This window comes from Strix aluco, chromosome Z (genome assembly GCF_031877795.1).
Source record: "Strix aluco isolate bStrAlu1 chromosome Z, bStrAlu1.hap1, whole genome shotgun sequence".
Lineage (NCBI taxonomy): Eukaryota > Metazoa > Chordata > Aves > Strigiformes > Strigidae > Strix > Strix aluco.
In genome coordinates this window covers 53,635,223-53,661,298 of record NC_133971.1, presented here as the reverse complement: position 1 = coordinate 53,661,298, position 26,076 = coordinate 53,635,223, and the positions used below count along the sequence as shown (strand labels likewise).

Genomic DNA, 26,076 nt, shown 5'->3' with positions numbered 1-26,076 from the left:
TAAACTGATCCTGTTCACCAATTAATTGCTTGCTTTTATCACCTAAGAGTGTTTTAACTGCATGATCCAGGGATGGGATATAAAATGGCTAATTAGTTCAGTAAGGCAGTCTGTCCTGCTGGGTTATTAATTAGGAGTTTACTCTCTTGTTTTGATTTGCTTTAATGATGAAATTCCATTGAAATACTAGGTATTACCTGCTGTGTAGTTCTTTTGGCATAGTCGAAGGAAGCGCAGAGGGGTGGGGGTGGGGTATAAGTATCCTTAGAGAAAAATTTATGAGGTTTATGTCTTTACTCACAGACATCCAGGTGGTAACAATTCCCAGCACAGAGAAGTTGCCTCTACTTCCCCTTTAACTGTCTATTGGATTTTTAGCAAAAGTCTTATGAGCTATCTCTTGCAGTTTCAGCATACTCAATCTATATTAGTCATTCCTAGTCCATGCCCTGTTTGTGTTTATAGGGACTGCACAGCAGTGCTTAAAAAAGAAATTTCCAGTTTACATATTAATTTTTATTCCTTAGTAGTTGGGGGGAAGGCACTTTGTTTCTAATAGCACTAGGAACTTACATACTCTTGGTACTAAATAGTGAGAGTCAGCTTCTCTTTTACTAATGAATTTGTTCCGTAGCAGTTCAGTCTAATTCATGTCCAATTTGTACAGCTTTCACAATGCAAAATAAAGAATTTTTTTTGTTTTCTATGTTAAAAATAAATACTGATTTTATGGAATTACTGCAGCAAGTAGCAAATGCTGTATGAGAAAAAAAACCCAATGCCCAAGCACCTAATTCCATGCAATTATATCTGTACCTCTTCAGGATGTTGGTTTTAGGGAACATTAAGGAGAAGGAAGAGAAAACAAATAGAACATACCTGGGGTTTTTAGGGAAAAGAAGACAAGTAGAGCATAGCTGATTTTGTTTTTTTTTTAAAAAAGGCCATCTAGAAATTGCCATGATTTACTACAAATATTTAACACTGAAGTTATCTGTAATATTGACTCCTCATACTTGTTTTTGGTCATCAGCCATATATATTTATATTTTCTTGTTTTCCCTCACTTGTGTCACCTATCATACATACTTGGATGAAACCCCATTGTGTGTATTTCATATGGAAGGTTAAGATGTAAAGGTTTTTTTATAATCCTTAACACTATTATACTAGAGCTTTATCCTTTTATCTGTAGCAAATTGAAATGAATTAGAATCCTGGAAGAAAATTAAAGCTGTTAGTTATTAATTTAAAGCAGGAGAAGTAATAATTTTTAATGCTTCTTTTTTCAGATTCTGGCTATAAATTAAATAAATCACAGTAACCAAAATACATTTTTGGTAATTTTCTCTTGTATCGAGACTGAAAAATATGAACATCCTTTTAAAGGAGGCTGTCAGACAGGAGGAGGAACAGTGAAGAAATTGCTTGAAAAATACTGAAAAATCTTAACCAAACCCTCAGAATTAAAAAAACCCCAAAGCTTGATGTAGCTATAGCCTACAATGTAACAGTGTTTTTAAAAATGCTTTTAAGCGTGCAAATAGATGTTAAGGAAATCTGGTAAATTCAACAACAAATCTCTGAGGATATGAAACAGATGTAAAATGACAGCAGAAATACTAACAAGAAACTCTGACTTTCAGGACATTTATAAGCCCAAGGAATGAAATAATAAATGTTAGTCAAACAGACATTGTAAAAAAAACCACAAGAGAACAGGAAAAAAGAGAACCTGAAAAATACATCTACAGTGATGTAACTGCAGCATCTGAAGTGGCTGGTGGTGGAGCACTGAAAATGAAATTGTACTTATACTGTTTCACCCCACTGGATGGCACGCTACTAAAAGTGCAAAGCAACAGTACTTCTGACAGGATTTAGCATGATATTAAATATCACTGGATCTGCTGAACATTGTTGTCTTCTATATACTACAAGAACCAACGCCTCACAAGAATTGTGAAAAGAAAACTTAAGTGCCTGAGAGGGGGATTACAAACGTCCTTTAAAAAGACTATGACTAAAGTGAATGAAAAAGGGAAAAAAAAGTTCACAACTGAAGTATTTTCTAATTAAGTGAGAGAAAGAGTGTACCTTACACATGAGAAAGGAAGAAAATAAATTTGCTTAAGTCAGAAATAAGCATATTAAGTGCTCAAAAGGCTTCAGTAACACAGATTATGTATTAAAAGTAATACATAGTATTATCACTTCCAGAATGTGAGTTCTAGCTAAAAGCAGAAAAAGGTCTTAATACTGTGAGGCTTGTAACCAGCACTACTACATTTACTTTGGTATTTGTAGCTTTATTAATAAGTTAAGTTTTATCATAATGCATCCTTATCTATCTTATTGCTAATAGCTTGGCACTCACTATTTCATAAAATTTTATTGATGTTCTGTGGAAGATGGCAATGAAAATTCTTCTCTATTCAATACAAACTGAGACAAAGAAAAAGAAGCAATTTGCCTGGAAAAATTGATGGTGGACTTGACAGTTGTGTCCCCCCGCACAAGTTGTAGGCCATTAGCTAACCACTTGTGATTCCTCCCTTGGCACTTGTGTGCAGCATGGCAACTTGAATAGTATCATTCTCCTGTCCACTGCCAGCTAATAGACAGCTTGAAAACCATTCTTTCATGAAGTAAAGACTTTGTGTGTCTGTGGCCTTTCAGATGGTCTAGTGTTAATTTGCATATATCCTGAACATAGTATCACAATCTTTACTAACTTTCTCAAATACCAGTTTGATTTTCATGGAAATGTTTTTGTATATTTTCAGTAATAGTGAAATAAAATTCCTCTAGATGACTCTGAAAGAAAAAGAAAACTGTCACATACAAAACAGACAAAAATTATGTGAACTGAGTGTAATCTTTGTTTGCAAGCAGCAATATATGTACTATTTGCAATACATTTTCCCTAATATTCAGGGCTACATATGAGAAACAAACCTAAGACAGCTCAGTATATAGATTTTTTTTAGTCCGACTCAAAACTTCTTTAAATGCTAGGTCAGACTCAGGTAGGAAGGTATCCATGATTTTAATTAACTCTGTAAATTTTCTTTGAGATACAACCTCATTACATTTTCTAGTCCTTATGTGCATCAGTCACAAAATCTAGACTTATATTAACACAGTAAAAAAACTAATGACTAAAGTATGATTGGAACCTAAGCCATAAATTCTTGGAAGTTTCACGGTGATACTTTTTACAGACTTGAGTATAAGCAATAACAATTTGGTTTTGTTTTGTGGCTCTCTTACTTTCACTGAACAATACCACATGCTAACATGAAACTATGTAACATACTGAGTATTCAGCTGTTTTATACATTTGTGCATATCTTCAGCTGCAGACTACGACTTCAGACTTGTTTTTAAATGGTCCATCTTCTCTAACTGCAAGAATAACATTTTCATCACTGTAGCATCAAGCTCAAGAGGCATAAATATTCTTAGTGCAGACAAGCTGTGTGAGTCAAATATATATTAAAATTATTAAATCAAGTCATAGTAGTTATCTCAAACACAGGCTCTGTCTGCATATCAAATAATGTAGTCTCATTGTTGCTGAGGAGAGGGGCTCCGAAGCAGAGGATAGCAGCAGGGGACCCTTCCAAAAGCATCAAAAATCCCGTGGCAAAACCACAAGCCGAGAAGGCAGAAGCCCAGGGCAGAGGGAGAGCCTCAAGTCGCGCCCCCCCCTGAGCGGGAAGAGCGACCTGTGAATGAGGGCAGCGGGGACTCAGGGCGGGCAGAGACCAGAGTGACGACACCCAACGCCCCTCAGGTACAAGAGCTCCCCAGGGAGGCGGCGACCAGGACGGGCAAACAGGGCGTGGCGCGGCAGTTTGCGCGGCAGTTCGCACGGACAGGGCATAGTCCCTCTCCTGGGTCTAGAGCTCATCTGAACTAGTTTCATTTTATCGTCCTCCACGAGTAGACTGAGCTGTGGTCTCCACTCGGGTCAAAACCACCACCAGAAAGAACGTGGCAACCCAGACGGAGCTGCCACACCAACATGCAGCGGTCCAGGTCCCAGACTGCAGGGAGTGCCTGAGCCTGTCAATCCTGCCGGAGGGCAGCAGTGACAACACCCATGTGTGCTGTGATGAGCTGGATGACCTGCTCAGCCTGGTGGAGGAACTCAGAGAAGAGGATGAAAGATTAAGAATTGTTAGCGAGTGCGAAAGGGAAATTGATAGGTGGAGTAGCACCTTGGCACCCATGAAGCAAAAGGAGCAAATGGAGGCTCCAGAAGAGCCAGGTGATCACTCATCCTCTTGCTACCAAGCAGAAGGAGGGGACCTAAGAGATGGGGGAGGCTGGAAACAGGTCCCTGCTCAGGGAGGCAGGAAAATCCTCTCCCAACCTCCCTCACCCTCCATGGTATCCCTTCACAATTGATATGGGGCCCTGGAACTTGTGAATGAAACAGAGAAGGAGGAAGAAAATGAGTCAAACAAGGAGGAAGGGGTCGGGTCGTTCTGGACCAGGTATTAAAATGAATTCTAAAAAGAACCCCAGAAGGGTCATTGTAGTGGGTGACTCCATTCTGAGGGGTGTTGAAGGTCCAATACGCATACCGGACACGTTTCATAGGGAAGTCTGCTGCCTCCCTGGGGCCCGTGTCAAGGACCTCAAGGCAAAACTCCCTGCTCTAGTGAGACCTAAGGACTACTACCCTCTCTTGGTTTTTCAAGTAGGTAGTGACGACATTACTAGGAGAAGTCCTAGAGCAATGAAGAGAGATTTCAGATCATTGGGAAAGTGATTAAGGGGTCAGGGGCACAAATTGTGTTCTCCTCCATCCCTTCAGTTGTGGGGATGGATGAAAAAGAATACCGGAGAAATCAACAGATGAACTTGTGGCTCCAAGACCGGTGTTACCATCAGGGCTTTGGATTTTTCAATCATGGGTTGGTATACAGGATGCCAGAACTTTTGCATTAGATGGGATGCACCTGTCCCAGAGGGGGGAAAGGATCTTGGGGCAGGAGTTAGCTGGGCTTATTGAGAGAGCTTTAAACTAGATTTGAAGGGGGAAGGGGGCAAAACATCAGCCCATCTGAAGTGCATGTATACCAATGCACACAGCATGGGTAACAAACAGGGGGAGCTTGAAGCCATGATGAAACAGGAAAATTATGATGTCATGGCTATTACAGAAACATGCTGGGCTGTCTCCCATGACTGGAGTGTGCCAGTTGATGGCTACAAGCTCTTTAGGAGGGATAGACAAGGAAGGAGAGGTGGTGGGGTGGCGCTGTATGTTAGGGACTGTTCTGATTGCTTTGAGCACAAGTGTAGTGAAGACAGGGTGGAGTGTCTTTGCGTTAGAATCAGGGGGAAGGCCAACAGGGCAGATGTTACAGTAGGAGTCTACTATAGGCCACCCACCCAGGACAGAGAGGTGGATGAAATATTCTATAGGCAGACAGGAGAAATCTCATGATCGCTTGCCCCTGTTCTTGTGGGAGACTTTAACTTCCCAGACATCTGCTGGAAATACAACACAGCAGAGCGGGACCAGACCCGGAGATTCCTGGAATGTGTGGGAGATAACTTCCTGACACAGCTGGTGAGTGAACTGACCAGAGAAGGTGCCCTGCTGGATCTCCTCTTTGTGAACAGAGAAGGACTGGTGGACGATGTGGTGGTTGGAGGCCGACTAGGGCACAGCGATCATGAAATAATAAGAGTTCTCTATTCTTAGAGAGGCCAGGAGAGGGGGCAGCAGAACTGACATCTTGGACTTCCAAAGGGCTGACTTTGTCTTGTTTAGGCACCTGCTTGAGAGGATCCCTTGGGAGACGGTCCTGAAGGCGATAGGGGTCCAGAAAGGCTGGGCACTCTTTAGGAAGAAAGTTGTAATGGCACAGGAGCAGGCTGTCCCCAGGTGCTGTAAGAGAAGCCAGTGCCAGAGAAGACCACCCTGGCTAAACAGGGAGCTTTGGCTGGAACTCAGGGAGAAAAGGAGAGTTTACAGCCTTTGGAAGAAGGGGCTAGCCACTCACAATGATTACAAAGACACTGTGAGACTATGCAGGGCAGAAATCAGGAGGTCTAAAGCCCAGCTAGAAATTAACCTGGCTTCAGCAATCAAGGACAACAAGAAATGTTTCTGTAAGTGTGTCAGCAGCAAAAGAAAGACCAGGGAGAGCCTCCATCCCCTGCTAGGCGCAGGAGGAAACATGGTTACAAGTGGTAAGGAAAAGGCTGAGGTGCTTAATGCCTTCTTTGCCTCAGTCTTTAATAACAAGAGTAGTTGTACTGAGGGAATCCATCCTCCTGAGCCAGAAGACAGAGACTGGGAGAACAACCCCCCCGCAATCCAGGAGGAGACAGTCAGTGACCTACTGCATCACATAGACACACACAAGTCTATGGGACCAGATGGGATACACCCGAGGGTGCTGAAGGAGCTGGCTGGGGTGCTCGCCAAGCCGCTTTCCATCATTTACCAGCAGTCCTGGCTGACCAGGGAGGTCCCAACAGATTGGAAACTGGCCAGTGTGACGCCTTTCTATGAGAAGGGTCGGAAGGATGATCCGGGAAATTACAGGCCTGTCAGCTTGACTTTGGTGCCCGGGAAGCTGATGGAGCAGCTCATCCTGAGTACCATCACACAACACATGTGGGACAACCAGATGATCAGGCCCAGTCAGCATGGGTTTATGAAAGGCCGGTCCTGCTTGATAAACCTGATCTCCTTCTACGACAGGGTGACCTGCTCATTGGATGAGGGCAAGGCTGTGCATGTTGTCTACCTTGACTTTAGGAAGGCCTCTGACACCGTTTCCCACAGCATTGTCCTGGCGAAACTGGCTGCTCGAGGCTTGGATGGGCACACACTTTGCTGGTTAAAAAACTGGCTGGATGGCCGGGCCCAAAGAGTTGTGGTGAACAGAGTTAAATCCAGTTGGTGGCCGGTCACGAGTGGTGTCCCCCAGGGCTCGGTTTTGGGGCCACTCCTGTTTAACATCTTTATTGATGATCTAGACGAGGGGATCGAGTGCACCCTCAGTCAGTTTGCAGATGACACCAAGTTGGGTGGGAGTGTTGATCTGCTCGAGGGTAGGGAGGCTCTGCAGAGAGACCTGGACAGGCTGGAGCGATGGGCTAAGGCCAACTGTAGGAGTTTCAATGCGGCCAAATGCCGGGTGCTGCACTTGGGCCACAACAACCCCCAGCAGCGCTACAGGCTTGGGGAGGAGTGGCTGGAGAGCTGCCAGTCAGAGAGGGACCTGGGGGTGTTGATTGACAGCCGGCTGAACATGAGCCAGCAGTGTGCCCAGGTGGCCAAGAAGGCCAATGGTATCCTGGCCTGTATCAGAAATAGCATGGCCAGCAGGGACAGGGAAGTGATCTTGCCCCTGTACTCGGCACTGGTGAGGCCGCACCTCGATGACTGTGTTCAGTTGTGGGCCCCTCACTACAAAAAGGACACTGAATTACTCGAGCGTGTCCAGAGAAGGGCAACGAAGCTGGTGAAGGGTCTGGAGCACATGTCGTACGAGGAGCGGCTGAGGGAACTGGGGTTGTTTAGTCTGGAGAAGAGGAGGCTGAGGGGAGACCTCATCGCCCTCTACAACTCCCTGAAAGTAGGTTGCAGAGAGCTGGGGATGAGCCTCTTTAACCAATTAACAAGCAATATGACAAGAGGGAATGGCCTCAAGTTGCGCCAGGGGAGGTTTAGACTGGATATTAGGAAGTATTTCTTTCCAGAACAGGTTGTTAGGCGTTGGAATGGGCTGCCCAGGGAGGTGGTGGAGTCCCCATCCCTGGAGGTGTTTGTTTAAGAGTAGGGTCGACATAGCACTGAGGGATATGGTGTAGTTGGGAACTGTCAGTGTCAGGTTAATGGTTGGACTGGATGATTTTCAAGGTCTTTTCCAACCTTGATGTTTCTGTGATTCTGTGATTATCAGTATGTATCAGTTGATCAAAGTATTTGTAGCTGTACGAGCTTTAGCATCCTTATATAGGGCTCAAGACTTAGACTGTAGTTCAGTCTTCTGTCATGAATGTCCCCACCACGCATATCATTTGAAGCTGTTTGTCATTGGTGGAGACCTTTCTTTCTGTGTTAGCTCTAGAAACAAATGTGGTGCACACCTTTGGGAGAGTTCTAGGTTAGTTTCTTCCAAGAGTAATCTAGTTTACATGCATCAAAATCATTCTTCAAAACCAATGAATGTGCATTAAGTGCTCAGAGATTCACTTCAAAACTGTGCTACAGCTCCAATCCCAAATATTAAAGCTAATATAATTATTCTGGAATATTCACATAAGACAAGCCATTTGTGAGCATATTAGCTATTTAAGCATAAAACAACCAGTGTAAATTTAGTTTAAAATTACTTTGCCCATAATGTTCCTAATGTTATAGATTTAATTCTGTTGCTTAACATTCAAAAATTTCCTGTATTTTATTACACTAAAATGGGAATAATAGATTTTTTATTATGTAGTATTTTAACTTATGAAACAAGAAATGTAATATATATAGTATGTTAATAACTTATTATTAGCAGGTGTTATTCCAAATATATTCTGCAGCAAAGCCACAGTGGTCTTTTATCAGGTATTACTACAGCCTGTCTCCTAATCTAAAAAAACATGTTTCAGATGGAGGGACAGAAAAGAAGGCTGTTGATTTTCTGAGCTTCTCACCCATCAGTGAGCCAAAATTCCTTTTCCTGTAATACTGAGGAGCTTTGTATTTTTTAATGGGTATCTTAATGCTAAGATAAGATAGGCAGAGAGAAGATGGAGCCAGTTCTCTGGTTTCTCACTGTCTTTCATAATTCTGGGAATATGTTTCAGGGTGCTTCTTCAAATTCTGTCTCTTTTTGCATAAAATCTGTTTTGTTAAACTGGGGGTTTATTTCTGCAACCTCAGAGGGCAGTTGTTGTGTGTTGATTTTGGCTGGCTGCCAGATGCCAACCCAGCCACTCTCTCACTCTCTCTCCTCAGCAGGACAGGTAAGAAAATAAGACAGAAGAGTTTGTCAAGATAGACAGGGTGATCCCTCATCAATTACCATCACAGAAAAACAGACTCAACTTGGGGAACATTAATTTAATTTATTGCCAATTAAAATAGAATTGGATGGTGAGAAATAAAGACAAAAACTGAAACACCTTTCTCCCACCCCTCCCTTCTTTCAAGGCTCACCTTCACTCCTTCATTCCTGACTCCTCTGCCTCCTTCCTTCCAAGAGGTGCAGGGGGATGGGGAATGGGGGTTGCGGTCAGTCCATAACAGGTCCTCTCTGCTGCTCCTTCCTCCTCACACTGTTCCTCTGTGCCAGTGTGGGTCCTTCCCAGGGGATACAGTCTTTAATGAACTGCTCCATCTTGGGTCCTTCCAAGAGCTGCAGGGGAATCTCTGCTTTGGTGCCTGGAGCTACTCCAGCATCTCCAGCACTTCTTCCCCCAACTTCTTCACCAAACTTGGTGTTCACAGGATTATTTCTCAGACTTTTTTTTCCTCTTTCACTCCTCTTTTCCAGAACTGCTATGCAGCATTTTGTACCCTTTCTTAAATATGTTTTCTGAGAGGCACCACCATCTTGGCTGAGGGGCTCAGCCATTTTAAACTGCTTCAAGTACTTTCAAATGCATAAAAATACAGGGGTTTATTTCTTGTTCTAACTTAGAGACCTGGCTGCAAGGAACTGCTTGGTAGGAGAAAGCAACATTTTGAAAATAAGTGATTTTGGGATGTCCCGGCAAGAAGATGATGGCGTGTACTCATCATCAGGCCTAAAGCAGATTCCTATCAAGTGGACTGCTCCAGAAGCTCTCAACTATGGTAAGGACATACATGTATCTCCCTGAGGAAAAAAAAAAAAAAAAATCAAAAGTAGCATAAGGAGCACCAGGAGTACACCATGGGCAATATTTCAGTATATATACCTATTCCTAGTGCCTAGTTCAAATCCATAATGTTTAAAATAATTTTAATATTTCAGTCTTAAGTTATGTAAAAAATACTATTTTGCCTTCAAAAAGAATAAGCCAGCAACATCAAAATTACTATTATGCAGCAATAAAATTATGCGTTGCTTATGTTGCTGACTCATTCTGGTACACTACCTAGTCAGTTATCTAAGTCATAATCGTTAACAAATTGAAAAAGAAAAGTTTGCATATTTATGGCAATGATTGTTCTGGTTCCTCTTTGAAAATGTTAGAAAGCATTAACATACAAGAACACTCTGTTAGATAAATCATTGCATTAGAGAAAAGTATAGTCACTAATTTATGGTTTTTTTAACTGCAGCTTTGCTTTACCTGCATTTTTATATATTGCTAGGCTATTATCTTGGGGAAAAAAACCCATTATTTCTGACTGAGGGAAGTGGTCCATAATATGTGGGTAATAGTTCCAGAACAGAAACAGAAGCTGTTTAACTTTTTAGCTTATATGAAACTAGAAAAATAAGTTCTTCTAAGTAAAGTGGGCTGTTAACAAGCAGCATATTAAATGAATGATGCCATATTTTGGATGTGGTTCTCTCAACCAGTTCTTTAGTTGAGTACTTGGAAAAAAATTGTTTTAAATTCTTCATTTGAAGTGTCTATAAATATTTCTGCCATCTCTTAGAGCTTTTTTTTAAAATCATGCATTGGAAATCATAGTTACAATTGATAGCAAGATGCTTCCTCTAGCACTTTTGCAGGAGTTAATGCCATAACACAATAAAGCAGATCTTCCCTTTGAAAGGATAATAATAAATTTAGTTACAGTAGTTGATCCTGTATTATCAATTATTCTAAGAGGTGTTAGTGTTGCTAGCGTTCACTGGGGAACACACTTTTCTATTTTGGTTGTTAAAAGGTGTTTTGAATTTTCATTTTTGTTATTTCAGAAATGTGCACAGTTTATTTGATATATAATGGAAACCTATCCTTCATAGCCGTATGCAGTCCGGTGGACTACATTAAGCAGGAAATGGGCTCTTGTGACAACACCTCCACTTTGTACTTTTGAGTCTTTTTTTCTGCATAGTCCAGGAGAGGAGATGATAGTTAATTAACATCTACTTATTTTGTGTTTCCTAAAATGCATTGGAAAATAAGCTTGCTCAAAATTTGTTAATGTGTTCAGCAGTCTAATATACAACTTTCAAAATGCTGTAGAAGGTTTCTGTGTGTTTTTGAAGGATCATTTTTTCCACTCCATTGAAAGATGTGGGTAAAAATAACTGGTTTATGTTTTACCATTTACCATCCTAATAATATGGTCATAAGTATTGAATTAATTTGTGTAGGTAAGGCTGAAGGTATTTAAGGATACCAGAATGAAATAGAACTAAATCTGCAATATTTCAAAACTAGTTGGCAACCACTGTTTATGTCGGTTCTTAATGGCAAGCTTTAAAGTTTGGAAGAAAATGAGAGATGGGTTCATTTGGCCATTACATGAATGATACAGTGCTTAAGAAACTGTGTAAAAGGTCATTTTTTAGTCACTTCTGGATTCACTGTATATGACAAATTAATAGCAGTCACAAAAAGATTTTAAATTAAAAAAACACAAGTTGTGAAGTATAGAAACCAGATTAGGGCAAATGGGGTGGTTAGGAAGTTGTATCTGAAGTAATAACTGCAATCCTGATGCTACTGGAGCTTGTTGGAGATTGAAACTTTGGTTCAGTGAGTGCTGTTCAGTGCCGTTCCAGACTGTTATTTTTTCTTGGAGCTATAGATTTCCATCACTTTGAGCAAGTGGAAAAATATATTTGAAAAGTTCCTAATAAAATTACATATTTAGGCCAAGTGTAGTGTATTTTTGCTTCATCTTCTCTCAAAATTAAAATACACATTTAATATGTATGTTTTTCCAGTACAACATTTTGAGTTGCTTGTCATGTTAAGAAATCACTATGTGGAGGCGTTTTTTTGTGAATGAACAGGCCTTTTTTTTCCCCAGATAATGTCATAGTGAAAAATATAATTAACTGTGCAGAACTTGTGCTTTCTTTAAAAAAAACTAATCACCTATCTTATATCTACTGAATTATTTCAATGGAAAGTGTTAAATTACTGGATGCCAAACTCAGAAGAGAGTTGATGCATAGACAGGAAAACTAATCTTACTACAAAGAGCATACTGAATGCCCATAATTGCTGTCTAGGAGGCACACAAGCTAGTGTAGCACAGCTGGAAGTGATATTTAGTTTAACAGTAAACTGAACTTTCTGACATCAGAACAGTTGTAATGTCACCAACTGTCACTATAATTTACATGTATTTTCCCTTTTTCTAGAAATTTTTCTGTCCTTTTACATTAAAAGGAAAAAAATATTTTTGTACATTAAGTAGGAAGGAAATTCTTGTGTGACAAATAACTGACATGGTAAGGTCTGACAAATTGTAGAACTTTGTTAGCTTATGTTATTCCTAGGTATTGACCTTAAGCTAATTTGTTTATCATTTGAAATACAGAAGACTAGGATATCTGCAGAATGTGTTATTAGTAGCTACAGCTTTGTTCTGCTTAAAGCTTGCCAATGTAACACTTTACAGAAAATTTGATGCCATAATTACCTGAAACAATTTCTCTGTACGTTAAACTGAGAGTCTTCTCTCCTTTTCTTAGGGAGATACACATCTGAGAGTGATGTATGGAGCTTTGGAATTCTTTTGTGGGAGACCTTCAGTTTAGGAGTATGTCCGTACCCTGGAATGACCAATCAACAAGCACGAGAACAAGTCGAGAAAGGTAGTTATTCATAGGGAGTGAAAGAAATGCTGTATAGAACCGTAAGTATGTAGTACATACGGTATAAAATAGCAAAGAAATAACATACAAGTTATCCAGCAACTTTAGCAAAAATATTATGAGATTTTTTAATTGCTGAATGTGGCTTTCTGAGAGTAGTGTGATATATAGGCTTCTTGAAAAAAGGAATATACTGACCGGTGACTTGAAGGACGGAAGTCTTACAGCATACTGACTTTCATTGTTGCAGAACTAAGAGGTGAGATGAAATGGGGGGATTTACTGCTGTGCATAGCAGAAGCTTGACCAGAACGAATTATTTAAGATTATACTAATGCAGGTATAAATATTCTAAACTGCCAGAAGAAAAAATCTGTATCATTTAATCTTCTCTATTAAAGCATTTCATACAAAAATTTAGCAATTATGGTGGAGAATGGTAAGCTAGTGGAGTGTTGAAAGCCATTTTTCTCTTTTACAAAATAATCAAAAGGCTTTTATTTAAAATAGCAAATAACTGTAAGCAGGATTTCAGCACTTTGATTTACTTTCATCATCTTCAGTGGTGTTTCAGAACTGTTCCTCCTCTACATAGTACTACTGTGTAACTCATAAACAGGTTCTAAGCTAGTAAAACTGCTAAATGATTTAAAAAAACTCCCAACTAGTTTACTAATTTATAGATATTGTCAGTGTTTTTTATAAGCACTGCAGATGAGCATCAAAGTTTCTCCCTAAAAGGCCAAATCAAAAAATCCAGTGTTCTCCAGAGCAGAAGAGTGTTTGTAAAAAGAAGCCTTACTACCTAAATACTGAGATTGTGTTTTAATCCACTGAGAATAATTTCTTGAAATTTATAAAATGCAAATATTTAGAAGTACATTTATGCTTTCCCAGCTATTTATACTGTGGGGAAAATAGTCCTGTTGGCCTGTCAGCAATTCTTTTTCATTTTGTTTTTAACGGCATTTTCATGTCCTTTATCAGCCTGTTTTCTTGGTTTTCAGTATATAACAGCTCTTCTGTTATGATAGTCAGCTGAGACACTCAGATTCTCTTCCTGATCTTATCTATCTCAGTTAGTCAGTAAGAGCCATCAATGAATTTAGTTATTTGAATGCTTGCTTTAAACCACAATAATTTCAATTCTAAATAACTTCATAGAATCACTTCATTTTAAGGACAAAAAGTACTTGCTACTGTCACTGTTTTGAAGAACCTAGTTTCTAGGGGAAACTTTGTGAAAGAAAGGATTTTTAGATAGTTTCATATTATCTTGACTGTAAGTATCCTAGAGCCCAGCTTTTATCCTTTGAAGTTCCATGCATTAATACAGCACCTAGAGCAGATGCATGCAATATAGTGAAGAATGTTCCTCAGATGTACCAGTTGTATGAGACCATGTATGATTTATATTCTACTTTAGAAAGAGCGATGCAGAGACCTGTGCCATTCATCTGAAGTCACAGGGCTGCATTTACCTGTAGGTCCTATGTGCCAACTCACTCTTCTGTGCACTGTCTGCCATTTGGTCAGAGAGCTACATGTAGTAAAGAGTTCATAGAATCACAGAGTCACAGAATGGCTGAGGTCTGCAGGGACCTGTGGATGTCATCTGGTCCAACCCCTCTGCTCAGGCAGGGCCATCTAGAGCCGGATGCCCAGGACTGTGTTCTGATGGCTTTTGCATATCTCCAAGGATGGACACTCCACCGCCTCCCTGGGCAACCTGTGCCAGTGCTCAGTCACCCTCACAGGGAAAAAGTGTTTCCTAATGTTCATTTCAGTGTGTGCCCATTGCCTCTGGTCCTGCCACTGGGCACCACTGAAAAGAGCCTGGCTCTGCCCTCTTTGCACCCTCCCTTCAGGTGTTTAGATACAATGATGAGATCCCCCTGATCCTTCTCCAGGTTGAACAGTCCAACTCTCTCAGCCTGTCCTCAGGTGAGAGCTGCTCCAGTCCCTTCATCATCTTGGTGGCCCTTATGGGATTCTCTCCAGTGTGTCCTAGTCTCTTTTGTACTGGGGAGCCCAGCACTGGACACAGTACTCCAAGTGGACTCTCACCAGTGCTGAGCAGAGGGGAGGGATCACCTCCCTCAACTTGCTAGCAGTACTTTGTTTAATGAAGCCCAGGATGCAATTAGCCTTCTTTGCCACAAGGACACATTGCTGCCACATGTTCAACACTTGGTGTCCACCAGGATCCCCAGGTCCCTTTCTGCCAAGCTGCTTTCCAGCTGGGCAGCCCCCAGCATGTACTGGTGCCTGGGGTGGTTCCTCCCCAGGTGCAGGACTTTGCACTCCTCCTTGTTAATCTGCATAAGGTTCCTGTCAGCCCATTTCTCCAGCCTCTCCAGGTCTCTCTGGATGTCAGCATGACAATCTCGTGTATTGGCCCCTCATCCTAGTTTGCTGTCATCTTCAAACTTGCTGAGGGTGCACTCTACCCCATCATCCAGATCATTAATGAAGATGTTCAACAGGACTGACCCCTGGGGTACACTGGTAGTCACTAGCCTCCAACTACACTTTGTGCCACTGATCATCTCCTGCTGGGATTTGCCGTTCAGCCAGTTTTTAATCCACCTCACTGTCTATGCATCCAGCCCATAATTCAACAGTGTCTTCATAAGGATTTTATGGGAGACAGTGTTGAAAGCCTTAGGTCCCCTGATCTACCAAGCCAGTCGTTTCATCACAGGAGGTGATCAGGTTGGCCAAGCATGACATGCCCTTAGTGAATCCATGCTGACTAGTCATGATGACTTTCCTGTCCTTCATGTGCCTCGAAGTCGTTCCTAGCATTAGCTGCTCCATCACCTTCACAGAGATCAAGCTGAGGCTGACCAGCCTACAGTTCGCGGGGTCTTCCTTGAAGATAGGTGTGACATTTGCTTTACTCCAGTCTTCATGTACTTCTCGCAGTCACCATGATGGATGAAGGATTATTGAGAGTGGCCTTGCAGTGACATCAGCCAACTCCCTCAGTGCTCATGGATGCATCCCATCAGGCCCCATGGATTTATGCAAGTCCAGTTTGCTTAAGTATACCCTGATCAGATCCTCTTCCACCAGGCGTGTGTCTTCCTTGCTCCAGACTTTCTCCTTGGTCTCTGAGGCCTGGGATTCCCAAAGGCCAGTCTTGCTAGTAAAGTCTGAGTTGAAGATGGTATTCAGTACCTCAGCCTTTTCCATGTCTTATGTTAGAAAGTGTCCTACCTCATTCAGCAGTGGGCCCACAATTTCCCTAGCCTTCTTTTTGTCACTTACGTACTTGAAGAAGCCCTTCTTGTTATCTTTGACACCCCTGGCCAGATTTAATCCCATTTAGGCTTTAGCTTTCCTAACATCATCCATGGATACTCAGGCAATGTTTATGTATTCCTCCCACATTACACATTTTTGTGTTCAAATTTGTCCAGGAGCTCCTTGTTCATCCATGCAGTCCTCCTGGCATTTTTGCCCAACTTTCTACTCACTAGGAAATTGCCTTCATTGCTGTGAGTACATCTCTTTGGTCCAAGTTATGGATGATATGCTGGAACGGCCACTTATCTGTGGCTTCTGAATGATTAGCCGCTAAGGTATTTAACTGCTTGTTCATTCTCCTGTTCATCACCAAGTCAGAGACCTCTGATGGCAGGAGAGAGGTGTGGAAGACCACTGCCTATCTAAGCAAACCAGAAGAGTAAGAGTTAAGATGATGGGAAAATATAAAAGTTAGGAAAACAGGAAGGAGGAAAAATAGATGGCTAAAGTGCAAGTGGGAAGGGAACTTCTTAAGGAGACAAAAAAGGGAAGAGGCATGAGAATAAATGTTTATCCATTTTGAAAAAGAGCAAAGAAATTTATTCCCATCTTAATGTTTATTATTGATTTCCTCAGTGGAGGGAAAGAAGGGAACACAATTCAAACCTAGAGGGTAACTACTTCCTAAGATACAGGAAACAAATGTATGCAGGTTGCTGCCCTTATGGATGAGAAGCATACTGACAATTTACCGTGCCCAACTTAAATGTCATTGGTACCTGAGCTTTGATTAGTGTAATAATTATCTATCTTGTATGAGTTATATATTGAAGACTTTCCCCATATTAGCCTGAAGATCTTTTTTAATGTAACGATCTTGAACTTCTCTCATTTCTTGTTAGATTTGCCAGTATGCATCAGTTTTCAATGCTAAGAATTTTCCCCTTTTTTTTGTGTATCAGGCTACCGAATGTCAGCACCACAAAAATGTCCAGAAGAAATATATAAAATAATGCAGAGGTGCTGGGACTACAAACCAGAAAACCGTCCAAAATTCAGTGAGATTCAGAAAGACCTGTCTTCAATCAAAAAGAAAGTGACATAGTGATAAACAAGTGCCAAACTCAATGTATATGACTTTATTTTCCAGTGAAGTAATTTTTCCCCTCAAACACTATGCGTTTTTACAACATTATTTGCAATATTCTTCTAGGATTACTTTGAAATTATCTGGGTTTTTATATTCAGGTGTACGATCTCGAATGATGTCTACATCTGCATTAAAGATATACACTGCAAAATGCTATATATCCAGTCACAGTAATATTGTCATTTAGGTTACATGTAAATAGAAAAGCACATACTATATAGATTTAAGGGACTGTGGCTTCTATCTGTTTTGCAAGTAACTGCTAGTGACATTTTTCAGAGGTTTTCTACTTTAAGCTGTGTTCTCACTCTGCTATCCCTGTCCTGTATGTCAACACCAGCAGCACTCTAATGTGGTGACTGTCATACACGTTGGCCTTAAGACTGAAGACAGTTTTGACAAGTATTTCAACTTGAAACTTTTATATTTTTTAAATTCTTTCTAATACTTTAAGAATGAAGGTCAGTTAGATTGTGGACGCAAATGTGCTTACTGAACAGTGAAATCCAGAATTTTCTTTTGTGGAAAATAAAGTTACTTGTGCGTTTCTTACCACACTATAGTAAATACTTATGACTTTTGATGTGATTTACTTAAGCCATGCTTTTTCTTCCTTCAAAGCCATCAGAATTCAGTAGTATGTCTCCTTTACAATGACCTATGTTTATTTAAGAAACAAAAAATCCAATATCAAGTCTTGACTACACATGCTAAGAAATGCTGCAAATCATCTGCCTTCCAAATATGTAAAAGCAGTAGGCCAACAGAAAGAGGTTTACTAATGATAGCAGCAGATAATAAATGTCATTGATCTTAGAGGAGTTAAAGAATGTGAATTGCTAGATTTGCTTTTGATCCTGATTTTTTTCCTTGAATTGGGAGTAATTCTCAGAATGCAGCTGGATCCTACAGAAGTTTATGCTAAGCAAAAGTACATTCCATGCATAGTGTCCAAAGGAAAATACTACTTCTGTATGGCATAAGGAAATTGTTCAAGAAATGAAACTAAAGAAGTAAGTTTAAAGCCTCTGACAGGTTGAGCAAGGCAGAGTAGAAATACTAATCTTCTAAATTTTTAAATAATTGCAATCAGATTTCAAAAGACTGGAGACAGGCAAGTTTTAAATGTCACCAGGAGTAAAAACCTTGTTTATATAAAAAAAAAATTCCGCCAGAAAAAACCACAAATTATTAGATAGGAGAGGGAGGAAAGGCAGAGTTTGTTACTCTGTCTCTGGGTCCTCTTTGTAGCTGGAATTATTTTCTAGGGCCCTACATAGAAACAGAAACAAGCTACAGTATCCTGATCTGAGTTCCAGAGTTAAGGTGCTTAAAATTTTTCTAAGAATTAACTTAAATTTTTTGGATCAAGGGATGCCAGTTGCTACTAATGCAAGTAAGAAATAGGGACTGTAAGCTACACAGCATCTGGAATGTTAATTAACCCTATATTTTACTGTTACAGTGGGATTGAGATGTAGTGAAGTTGGGGACTACATTACATTTTTATTTCTATTAAGGTGACTTTTCTATTGTCCACAACATTTTTGCTCTCGGAAGTGTATTTATAGTAGTACTGAATGGTAATATTTAAGGGCTATTGTGTGACCAAAATATGTGTAGTCTAGAAGAGCCTGTCTCTTACATTGGAGTTAGTGTCCAAATAAAACAGTGAATGTTTGGAGTGTTGGAGCACATCACCTGCATCTGAGGTGGAACGTCAGCATCCAAATATAAGGAATGGTGAGTGCTTCTTGCATTTCTTAAGTGATTTTTTTTCAGGGAGTAAGGAAGCCTATACATAGGCATAGTGCTTGGAAAACTTGGTGGCATAAATTTAAACTTCCTTATAAGCATACTGGATATATTTACTTAGTTCTGTACTTCCAAGTAGCCTAAAGATATTTTTCAGGACCATTGGGAAACATTAGTTTGTATGCCTTTAAGTACTACACAAAGTTTGTGCTTTAATTTGCTAGTATGCTAATGCAAATGCAAGTGTACTAAGATCTAAGAAATGTTCCACAATCATCTGGAAAAATCCAAGATTCATCCAACTGCAGATCCTTATGTATGCCTCACTGAAGTCTGCAAGTAAGGATAACAGTGTCTCCTCTGTCAGCATCCGTAGTTTCTCTGGAGAGTTAATATTCTTCTTCTATGAAAGAGACGAACTGTATCTTTGCTATATACCCTCTTAACAGCAAAGAAATACTGTTTTATTTTTATAAAATAAAATACTGTTTTATTTGTCTTAAATTAACCAGTCACCATCTTGACTCTCACTGAAAGATAAAAATTGCACTCATATTTTATTCTGAAAGAGTTAACATTTGTAATTCATATCACACTTCTGTTTAAATACTGTTTTTAAATGTGGTATTTCTATAGGAACCAGAAAAATTATTTTTATTGCTGAAGTAGGCATCAGTTAACTTCAAAAATAGTAACTCTTTAGGAGAATACCAGAATGAGTTTATAGGTATAGAATAAATTTAAACACACATACATGTCTCTTCAATTATTTAAACTATTTTCTTATCATTAATTTGGCAGTTTGTGGCAGAACTTGTTTATCATGTCTCACTTGTAATTATTGCAATTATATAATTTTGGAAGTGGAATCCTTACCTATAGATACTGTTTTTAAGTTTTTGTAAACATGTCACAAGGGAGTTCACAAACAAACCTGCCATACAATGACATTTAAAAGAAAGATGTGGTTTTCAAGAACCAAAGCTGCCGTATTTGCTTTCTGTGGACTTTTGATGACTTGGTCTTGCATTAGTCATAGTTTAGCCAGATACTGGTCATTTGGCTCCTGTACTGTTGTCTATCCTAGAGAACTTAGAAAAAAGTTAAGACTCGGTCAGTTTTGCAAGTGTAGTGTTTCAGATAGGTTCTTACACCAGCACTGTCCCAACCAGGGAGACCCTGAGGGAAACCTGAATTTTTTACACTGTTAAATGAGAGAAACTCTGAGTACTCTTAAGGGTCAGGTAGAAATACCTCAGCCTGTTACGTGAGATGGAATTCAACAGGTTATCTGTTATTTTAATCTTTTTTCAAGGAATTGCATTCATCATTTTAAGAGAGATTGTTCTGAGGGCAAAAATGCATCTTTAGTTTGTTTTCAATAGAAATTAAGCACATGTTAGCTTCAGAGTTCAGTCATCAGTGAAATCATGAGGATTCCTAAGCATTTCAATTTTATGGAAAGTAGAATAGTGAAAAGTATCTTGTCTGAAAGCAAACCTTGCTTCAGCAAAGTGTGATCTTGTGGAGTCAGCATCCCACCAAGACATTCTCTTCGAAATTTACATTTTCATTAGTTTCTAATGAAAACAATGAACTAGTTTTTCATTTATCAACTACAGTTACATTGCATTTCTTCTTAACAAAAATCTGCCTTTTGCAGAGTTGCCTAATACTTTTATTGGGAGTTGCTATTGGAACATGCATCACCAGAAGGCTATCAGTAAGAACTGCAGTTTGTAAAGTAAGCCTGATCTTATTGATGAGAAACAGAAAACTGGTAAAGAAAATATTAGGTTATTCATACTTAAGTATTTTTTATCCATGTTTTTGACCACCTGTCATGCTTACTCAAATCGTACAAGCACATCATGAAAACTTACTGCACAGCATTAAAACTGACTGTGAAGTTATCAATTTGTTATCTCTTATAAATAGTTATCCCTTTTGCACCCATTGTAAAGATACTAAAGAAAAAAACACTTTCCTGAGGTTGTAGAGTAACCAACTCTCAGAAGCATTTAAAAATGTCTCCCTCCTCCCCAAATTTTCACAGATCTGCTGCTGCACAGATATTAACAATAGTGATTAACTACTACCCTGTTTCCGTTATTCTTGCTGTCATATCCTCTAAATGGCAGTGCCACTGACGTGCTTGAAACAGTGCAATATTTGAAGACCTGAGTTAGTGTATATAGTGTCATCAAACATTATATTCAAGAGCAGTAGTTCTGAAAATGGCTTGGATTTGTAACATTTTTATGACTGAGCATAAAATAGTTTGCTGTTAAAAGAGAGTTCACCAATTAATTTTCTTTTGCTAAAGCACAAAAGGACATGTGATACTGTTGGAAGCATTCTTGCTAGGCAAGTCAGGATATGTGGAGGGAAGAATACCCCTACTACCAACCAAGGAATATTCTTAGAATCATATTCATGCAGTCCTTCAGTTTCAGGAATACAGGACTTTATTTAGTCATTAGAAAGTACAGGGCAAGTCCAGTATTCCTGAAGTTCCAAACAACCATGGGTTTTGTAAGAGTGATCTGGTAAATTTGGAACCTCAGCTCTTAAAAATCTTTTCTTCTAGTTTCCTTCCACAGATCCACATACTAAAAAAAGCAGTCCTTAAACAATCATCGCTAACAACTTACAAGAAAAATGCATCAACATCAGAAACCTATCAAGCTTCTTTAAGAGTAATCTGAGTAAAGAATATTCTTTGTAATCTTGTACTAGAATTCCCCTAGAATAGCTTTCCTTTCTAAAAAACTGAAATTTAAAAATAATAATTAAAAAAAAAGCTTAAACCCCTGGAAGTTCTAAGTTGAAACAGAAGAATCCTTTCACTTGTCACATTTTGAACAGTCGTTCAAGTATTGCCACAATTTCTTTTGTGAAACTGATAATACACCTGTGATTTCCAGCTCTTACATACTTTTCAGCCTTGCATATTAGTGCATTATTAATACCCAACTTTACTTTCAGACCAAGGAATGGATGACTCTGTCATTAAAAAGTACAGCAAGTTCTGCCTGGTATCTCCCACATTTTCCTTAACTTACACATTCAGTTATCATTCTATTCATTACAATAAGCACCACATAGAACAGGAGCTGGAAGCTAGACATTGTCTTTAAATAAGCAGCTAATCCCCCTAAATTTCACAGCTTTGACTAGAAGCCAGCTTGGTTTTGGTTCTCTATCAAATAAGCAAAAGCAGTTTCTGTATTTCAGCCTTACTACTGATCTATAAAACAGGAAGGTTCAGAGATATATTTACTGTTCTCTCCAAGGGAATGCTACCTTCACCAATAACCGTAAGTTACCCTTATGTCCCTGTTATGTCCCTCTGTCTCTTTGACATAAAATTCTAACTGAAATGTATCTCCGGGTATAGAACTTAGGTGTTAACTCTGAGTTGTTTCATTTTCAGGAAGTTGTATATTATTAGCTGTTCTCGAACACCATTTTCTCAGATATCATATAGGCATGACTTAAATTAGAATTTTCAGATGGTTTGGGGTTATTTTTGTGAGATAAAGGACTAATTAGATTGCTAGCTAGGTGCATTGCTATTTTGCAGCTCTTTCAGATTATAGCTATGAGAGAGTAGTTCATTTCTAGATCTCAGATTATGTATGCCTTCTCTAAATCAAAAACTGTTAGCCATACTTACAAAAAATGGATAAATAAAGCCCTCAAATACAGTTGGCTGAGGTCATAAAGTGAAAACATGAAAGAGATATGAACTACATTATTTCTTCCTCTATCCTGCCAGAATTGAATGCTTTGTAAATAAAACCTGCAATAACTGATTTTGTGTTTATAGATAATTGTGACCCGTGAACCTGTACTTAGGACTCACATTGCCACTAGAAAAGAAAGCTTGGAAAAAAGTGTTCCTATTTGGAACTATCATTTAGTTTTAGAACTACAGATGTTTATAGATAAGTACATAACTTAAGTTTTGTGAGTATGGTAAGAGAGACAGCACATGCTTCTCCATTGAAACCCTTCATCAGTTTAAGGCAGTTATGCTTTTTAAAAGGAAAATCAGATTGATCAGCAATTCCTTGTAGATTACACATGTTGAAAGTATGAGCCAGAAGTTTCCACCACTAAAAAAAGATCCACGCTACTGTCTTTATATGCAGTCAGCTCAGTCTTTCTCAACATATAAATTCCATCATTGTTAAATGCAGTAGTAATACAAAATCCTTGGATTACTGATATGTAAACTACTTCGCTCTGATCTTTTGCTTCAATTCTTAGAGACTCTTTCTGCTCTTTAAAAAAGGGCTGCAGTAAGCTTACAGTTCTAGATGAGCTTTGCTGTAATGATCTGACCTTTTTGCATCTCCCAAACATTTCCTGATTCTGATGGCTCCATGTACCACTAATGGTGCCTTATCACTTACTTCAAAAAAATTACTCTTGTGACAGAAAAGTTCAAATATATCCCTGCTTTGTGTGACTCAAAAATATTGTAGTGGTTATACCTTGATACCTGTGGCAATGTGTTTGTATGAAAATTGAAGTGACTGTGAATCAATGTGAAGCACATTATTCAAATCATGTTTTTGATTAAGTTACAAACCCTAAATATATCATGAATTGTCCACGTTGTAAAAGACATCAGAAAAACAACATTCCTGACTGCCTAATTTACAATAGGTGATATTGTATCCTGCCCCTACTAGGGAACAATATAAAGCTAAGTATGTTCATTGAAAAAGGAATTATATGGCTGTCAGACCAAATCCAAACAGTATCTTTAAAATTAACAGCAGTGACTTAATTCCAACCAAGCCATGTAGTAACCTTCCTTCTTCTTAACAGACCTTTCCAAATACTGTTAACTTTCATTATTGTCATCCATTTTGCTGTTAGAAATTTGACTTCTGTATATCATATAACATTTACTTATACTGATAATTATACCCCCACCACCAGCATGAAGTGCTGAGACTTGCAACTTCAGAAGATAAGCATTGCTAAGTCAATAAAAGTCTACAGGGAACTGGTCTTTCACTAGGTGTCTGAGGTGATACAGCTTAATGCATTTTAAATACCACTAAAGTAATTGTTTCAATTAAAACCTGTTACACAGATTGAACAGCAGTATTCCTTGCTAAAGATGTCTCTGCAATAGTAATACTTGTATTTGTCTTCAACTCAACAGGAAGGTAGAATTGTACCTTCCTTCCTCTCCAGTTTATCAGGGAAGGGAACTGATAGGTTCAAGTTGCCAATTCAAGTGCTGTCAGTGGTTCTGATACATAGTGTGGATGCAGCCAGGATGCCATAGAGAAGGTCTTGCAGTCTGCATGGCCCCTCTTTATAACTGCAAGTAACTAATAAATCCATCAGAGACTGGAGGTTTCCTATATCTTAGAGTGTGGCTAATTCTGTAAAACACCTGAAGTTGTGGTGCTTAAGGAGAAATAGTGACATTTTTTGCTTTCTCACAAAATGCAGAAATGCAATATACAATGGGCAGTCTCTGCACTATTTTCCTTCCTTCCACCTGCTCGGTCATGTCACAGATTCAAAGTGTTCAATAGATGGAGCAACTAGAAAACCATATGTGTTTCTGCTGTTAATTGTATAATTACCTGTAACCGACAATTTAACTTGTGTTTTTCCACCAAGCTTCCCACCTAATTTTCACTAAAATGCTAAAAACATAATAGGAAAAACTGATGATGCAGGCTCATCACACAGGACACATAAGACAAGCAGACTCCTACAAAAAAATTTTGAGGACTGAAATTCAACAATAAACACCTCTCTTGTCCCTTCTATTAAAGGAGTGTGTAGTTATATGAATGTTCAAATGACTTCCAGAGATGAAACTTGGACTAAGATTGGCAGGACTGCTGTTTTTTCAGTTGCATGTGTTACTTTTCCTTTGTGTAATTGTAGGCATCTGGAGACAGAGGAGGGATGTTGGGGAAGAGAGAAGGTTGTTTCAGTGACCTGCTAGCACATGCAAGACTTGTGACACCAGTAACCTTGAGTGGGGCACAGATACCATTTGCAGATGTGTCCAGATTTCTACTCAATTTTGTGCCAAAGTATGCACCAGCAAGGTTAATATCAGGTAAAGCACCTTTTATACTCTTTGTTGTTTAAAAAAAATATATCTGTGAAACAGATCAATAATACTTAACACTGGAAATGGGTGCTTTTTTTCCCAAAAGTACACATGTAAAAGAAAAGGAACCAACATGTTTATCTGGATTTTGAGCAAGTCTGAAAACTACAACTATGTAATACAGTTGCTAGTTGTCTGTCCTTTATAATTTTAAATAGTTCTGCATTTTAACATTATTTATTTGCCAATTTTTTATATACTTTACACTTTTGAACTTAAGCTAACTTTTTATTTTCTTAGGCTGTTACAAAACAGAATTGCAGTATTCTTGTAATCTGCAGACCTTTTTTGAATAGTCCTTTGTCTTTTCCTGTGGAACAGTTACCACTTGTGAGTCTGCAGTCCCCTTTTTACTGTACTCTTCCAATAAATGTAAAATATTTCTATCAAGCTGTGTGGTTTTATTTAGTATTTACAGGTTGTATTTATTCACTTGCTTCTGTAGTCAAGTGAAAGATCGACTCTAGTAGCACTGCTCTTGGGAATAGCTACAATTCAAAATACTCTATTTCACAAAGAAAAAAATCAATTTTACCAGATTTTTTTTTTTTTTTGGCAATTTCTGAAGTTAATGTCTGTGTGATCCTCACAGTTTGGCTGTCACTTTTATCTTTTGTATATCAGAAGGTATTAAAAGAAGGAGTAACTTAGTGAGCAGAAGGGAAAGGACATGTTGAAACAGGCTGAGAAATTCAGGGCTGGAGCTCTTCTGTTTTGAGGATGTTACACCACGTGTTTCTCTTCAAGCCAGAATTGTGTTAAGAAGCTAGGCACTGAAAAGCACCCCAACAGCAAACCAAAATCTGCAGTGTTTCCAGTGAAGAGCAATGGAGCAATATAAAAGCATATCCAAGCTTTATACTGTTTCTTTTACATGATCTAGTGCTCTGTTCCCTTTCTATTAAAAAAAAAATTACATTCTAAATACAAGTGGCATTGTAAACCAAATTGTTTAAAGCTACTTTATGCTTTACTTTGAATGAAACCAATCTCCGTAATAATTGCCATTTTCA

General features: G+C 39.0%; 1 protein-coding gene across 5 annotated transcripts in view; it reads left to right on the top strand.

The window, feature by feature from the left end:
* FER (FER tyrosine kinase) overlaps positions 1 to 25,453 on the top strand; it is a 209,616-nt gene extending 184,163 nt beyond the window's left edge. For 3 of the 5 annotated variants that reach the window (XM_074813537.1, XM_074813539.1, XM_074813541.1), the window contains 3 exons: positions 9,675 to 9,829; positions 12,624 to 12,746; positions 16,961 to 25,453. In XM_074813537.1, coding sequence (XP_074669638.1) covers positions 9,675 to 9,829; positions 12,624 to 12,746; positions 16,961 to 17,103 — 421 coding nt within the window. In that variant the 3' untranslated portion in view covers positions 17,104 to 25,453. Of the gene's footprint in view, positions 1 to 9,674; positions 9,830 to 12,623; positions 12,747 to 16,960 lie in introns of those variants that run through there. The other 2 variants (XR_012621782.1, XR_012621783.1) reach the window with 2 other exon arrangements.
* The last annotated feature ends 623 nt before the right edge of the window (positions 25,454 to 26,076 follow it).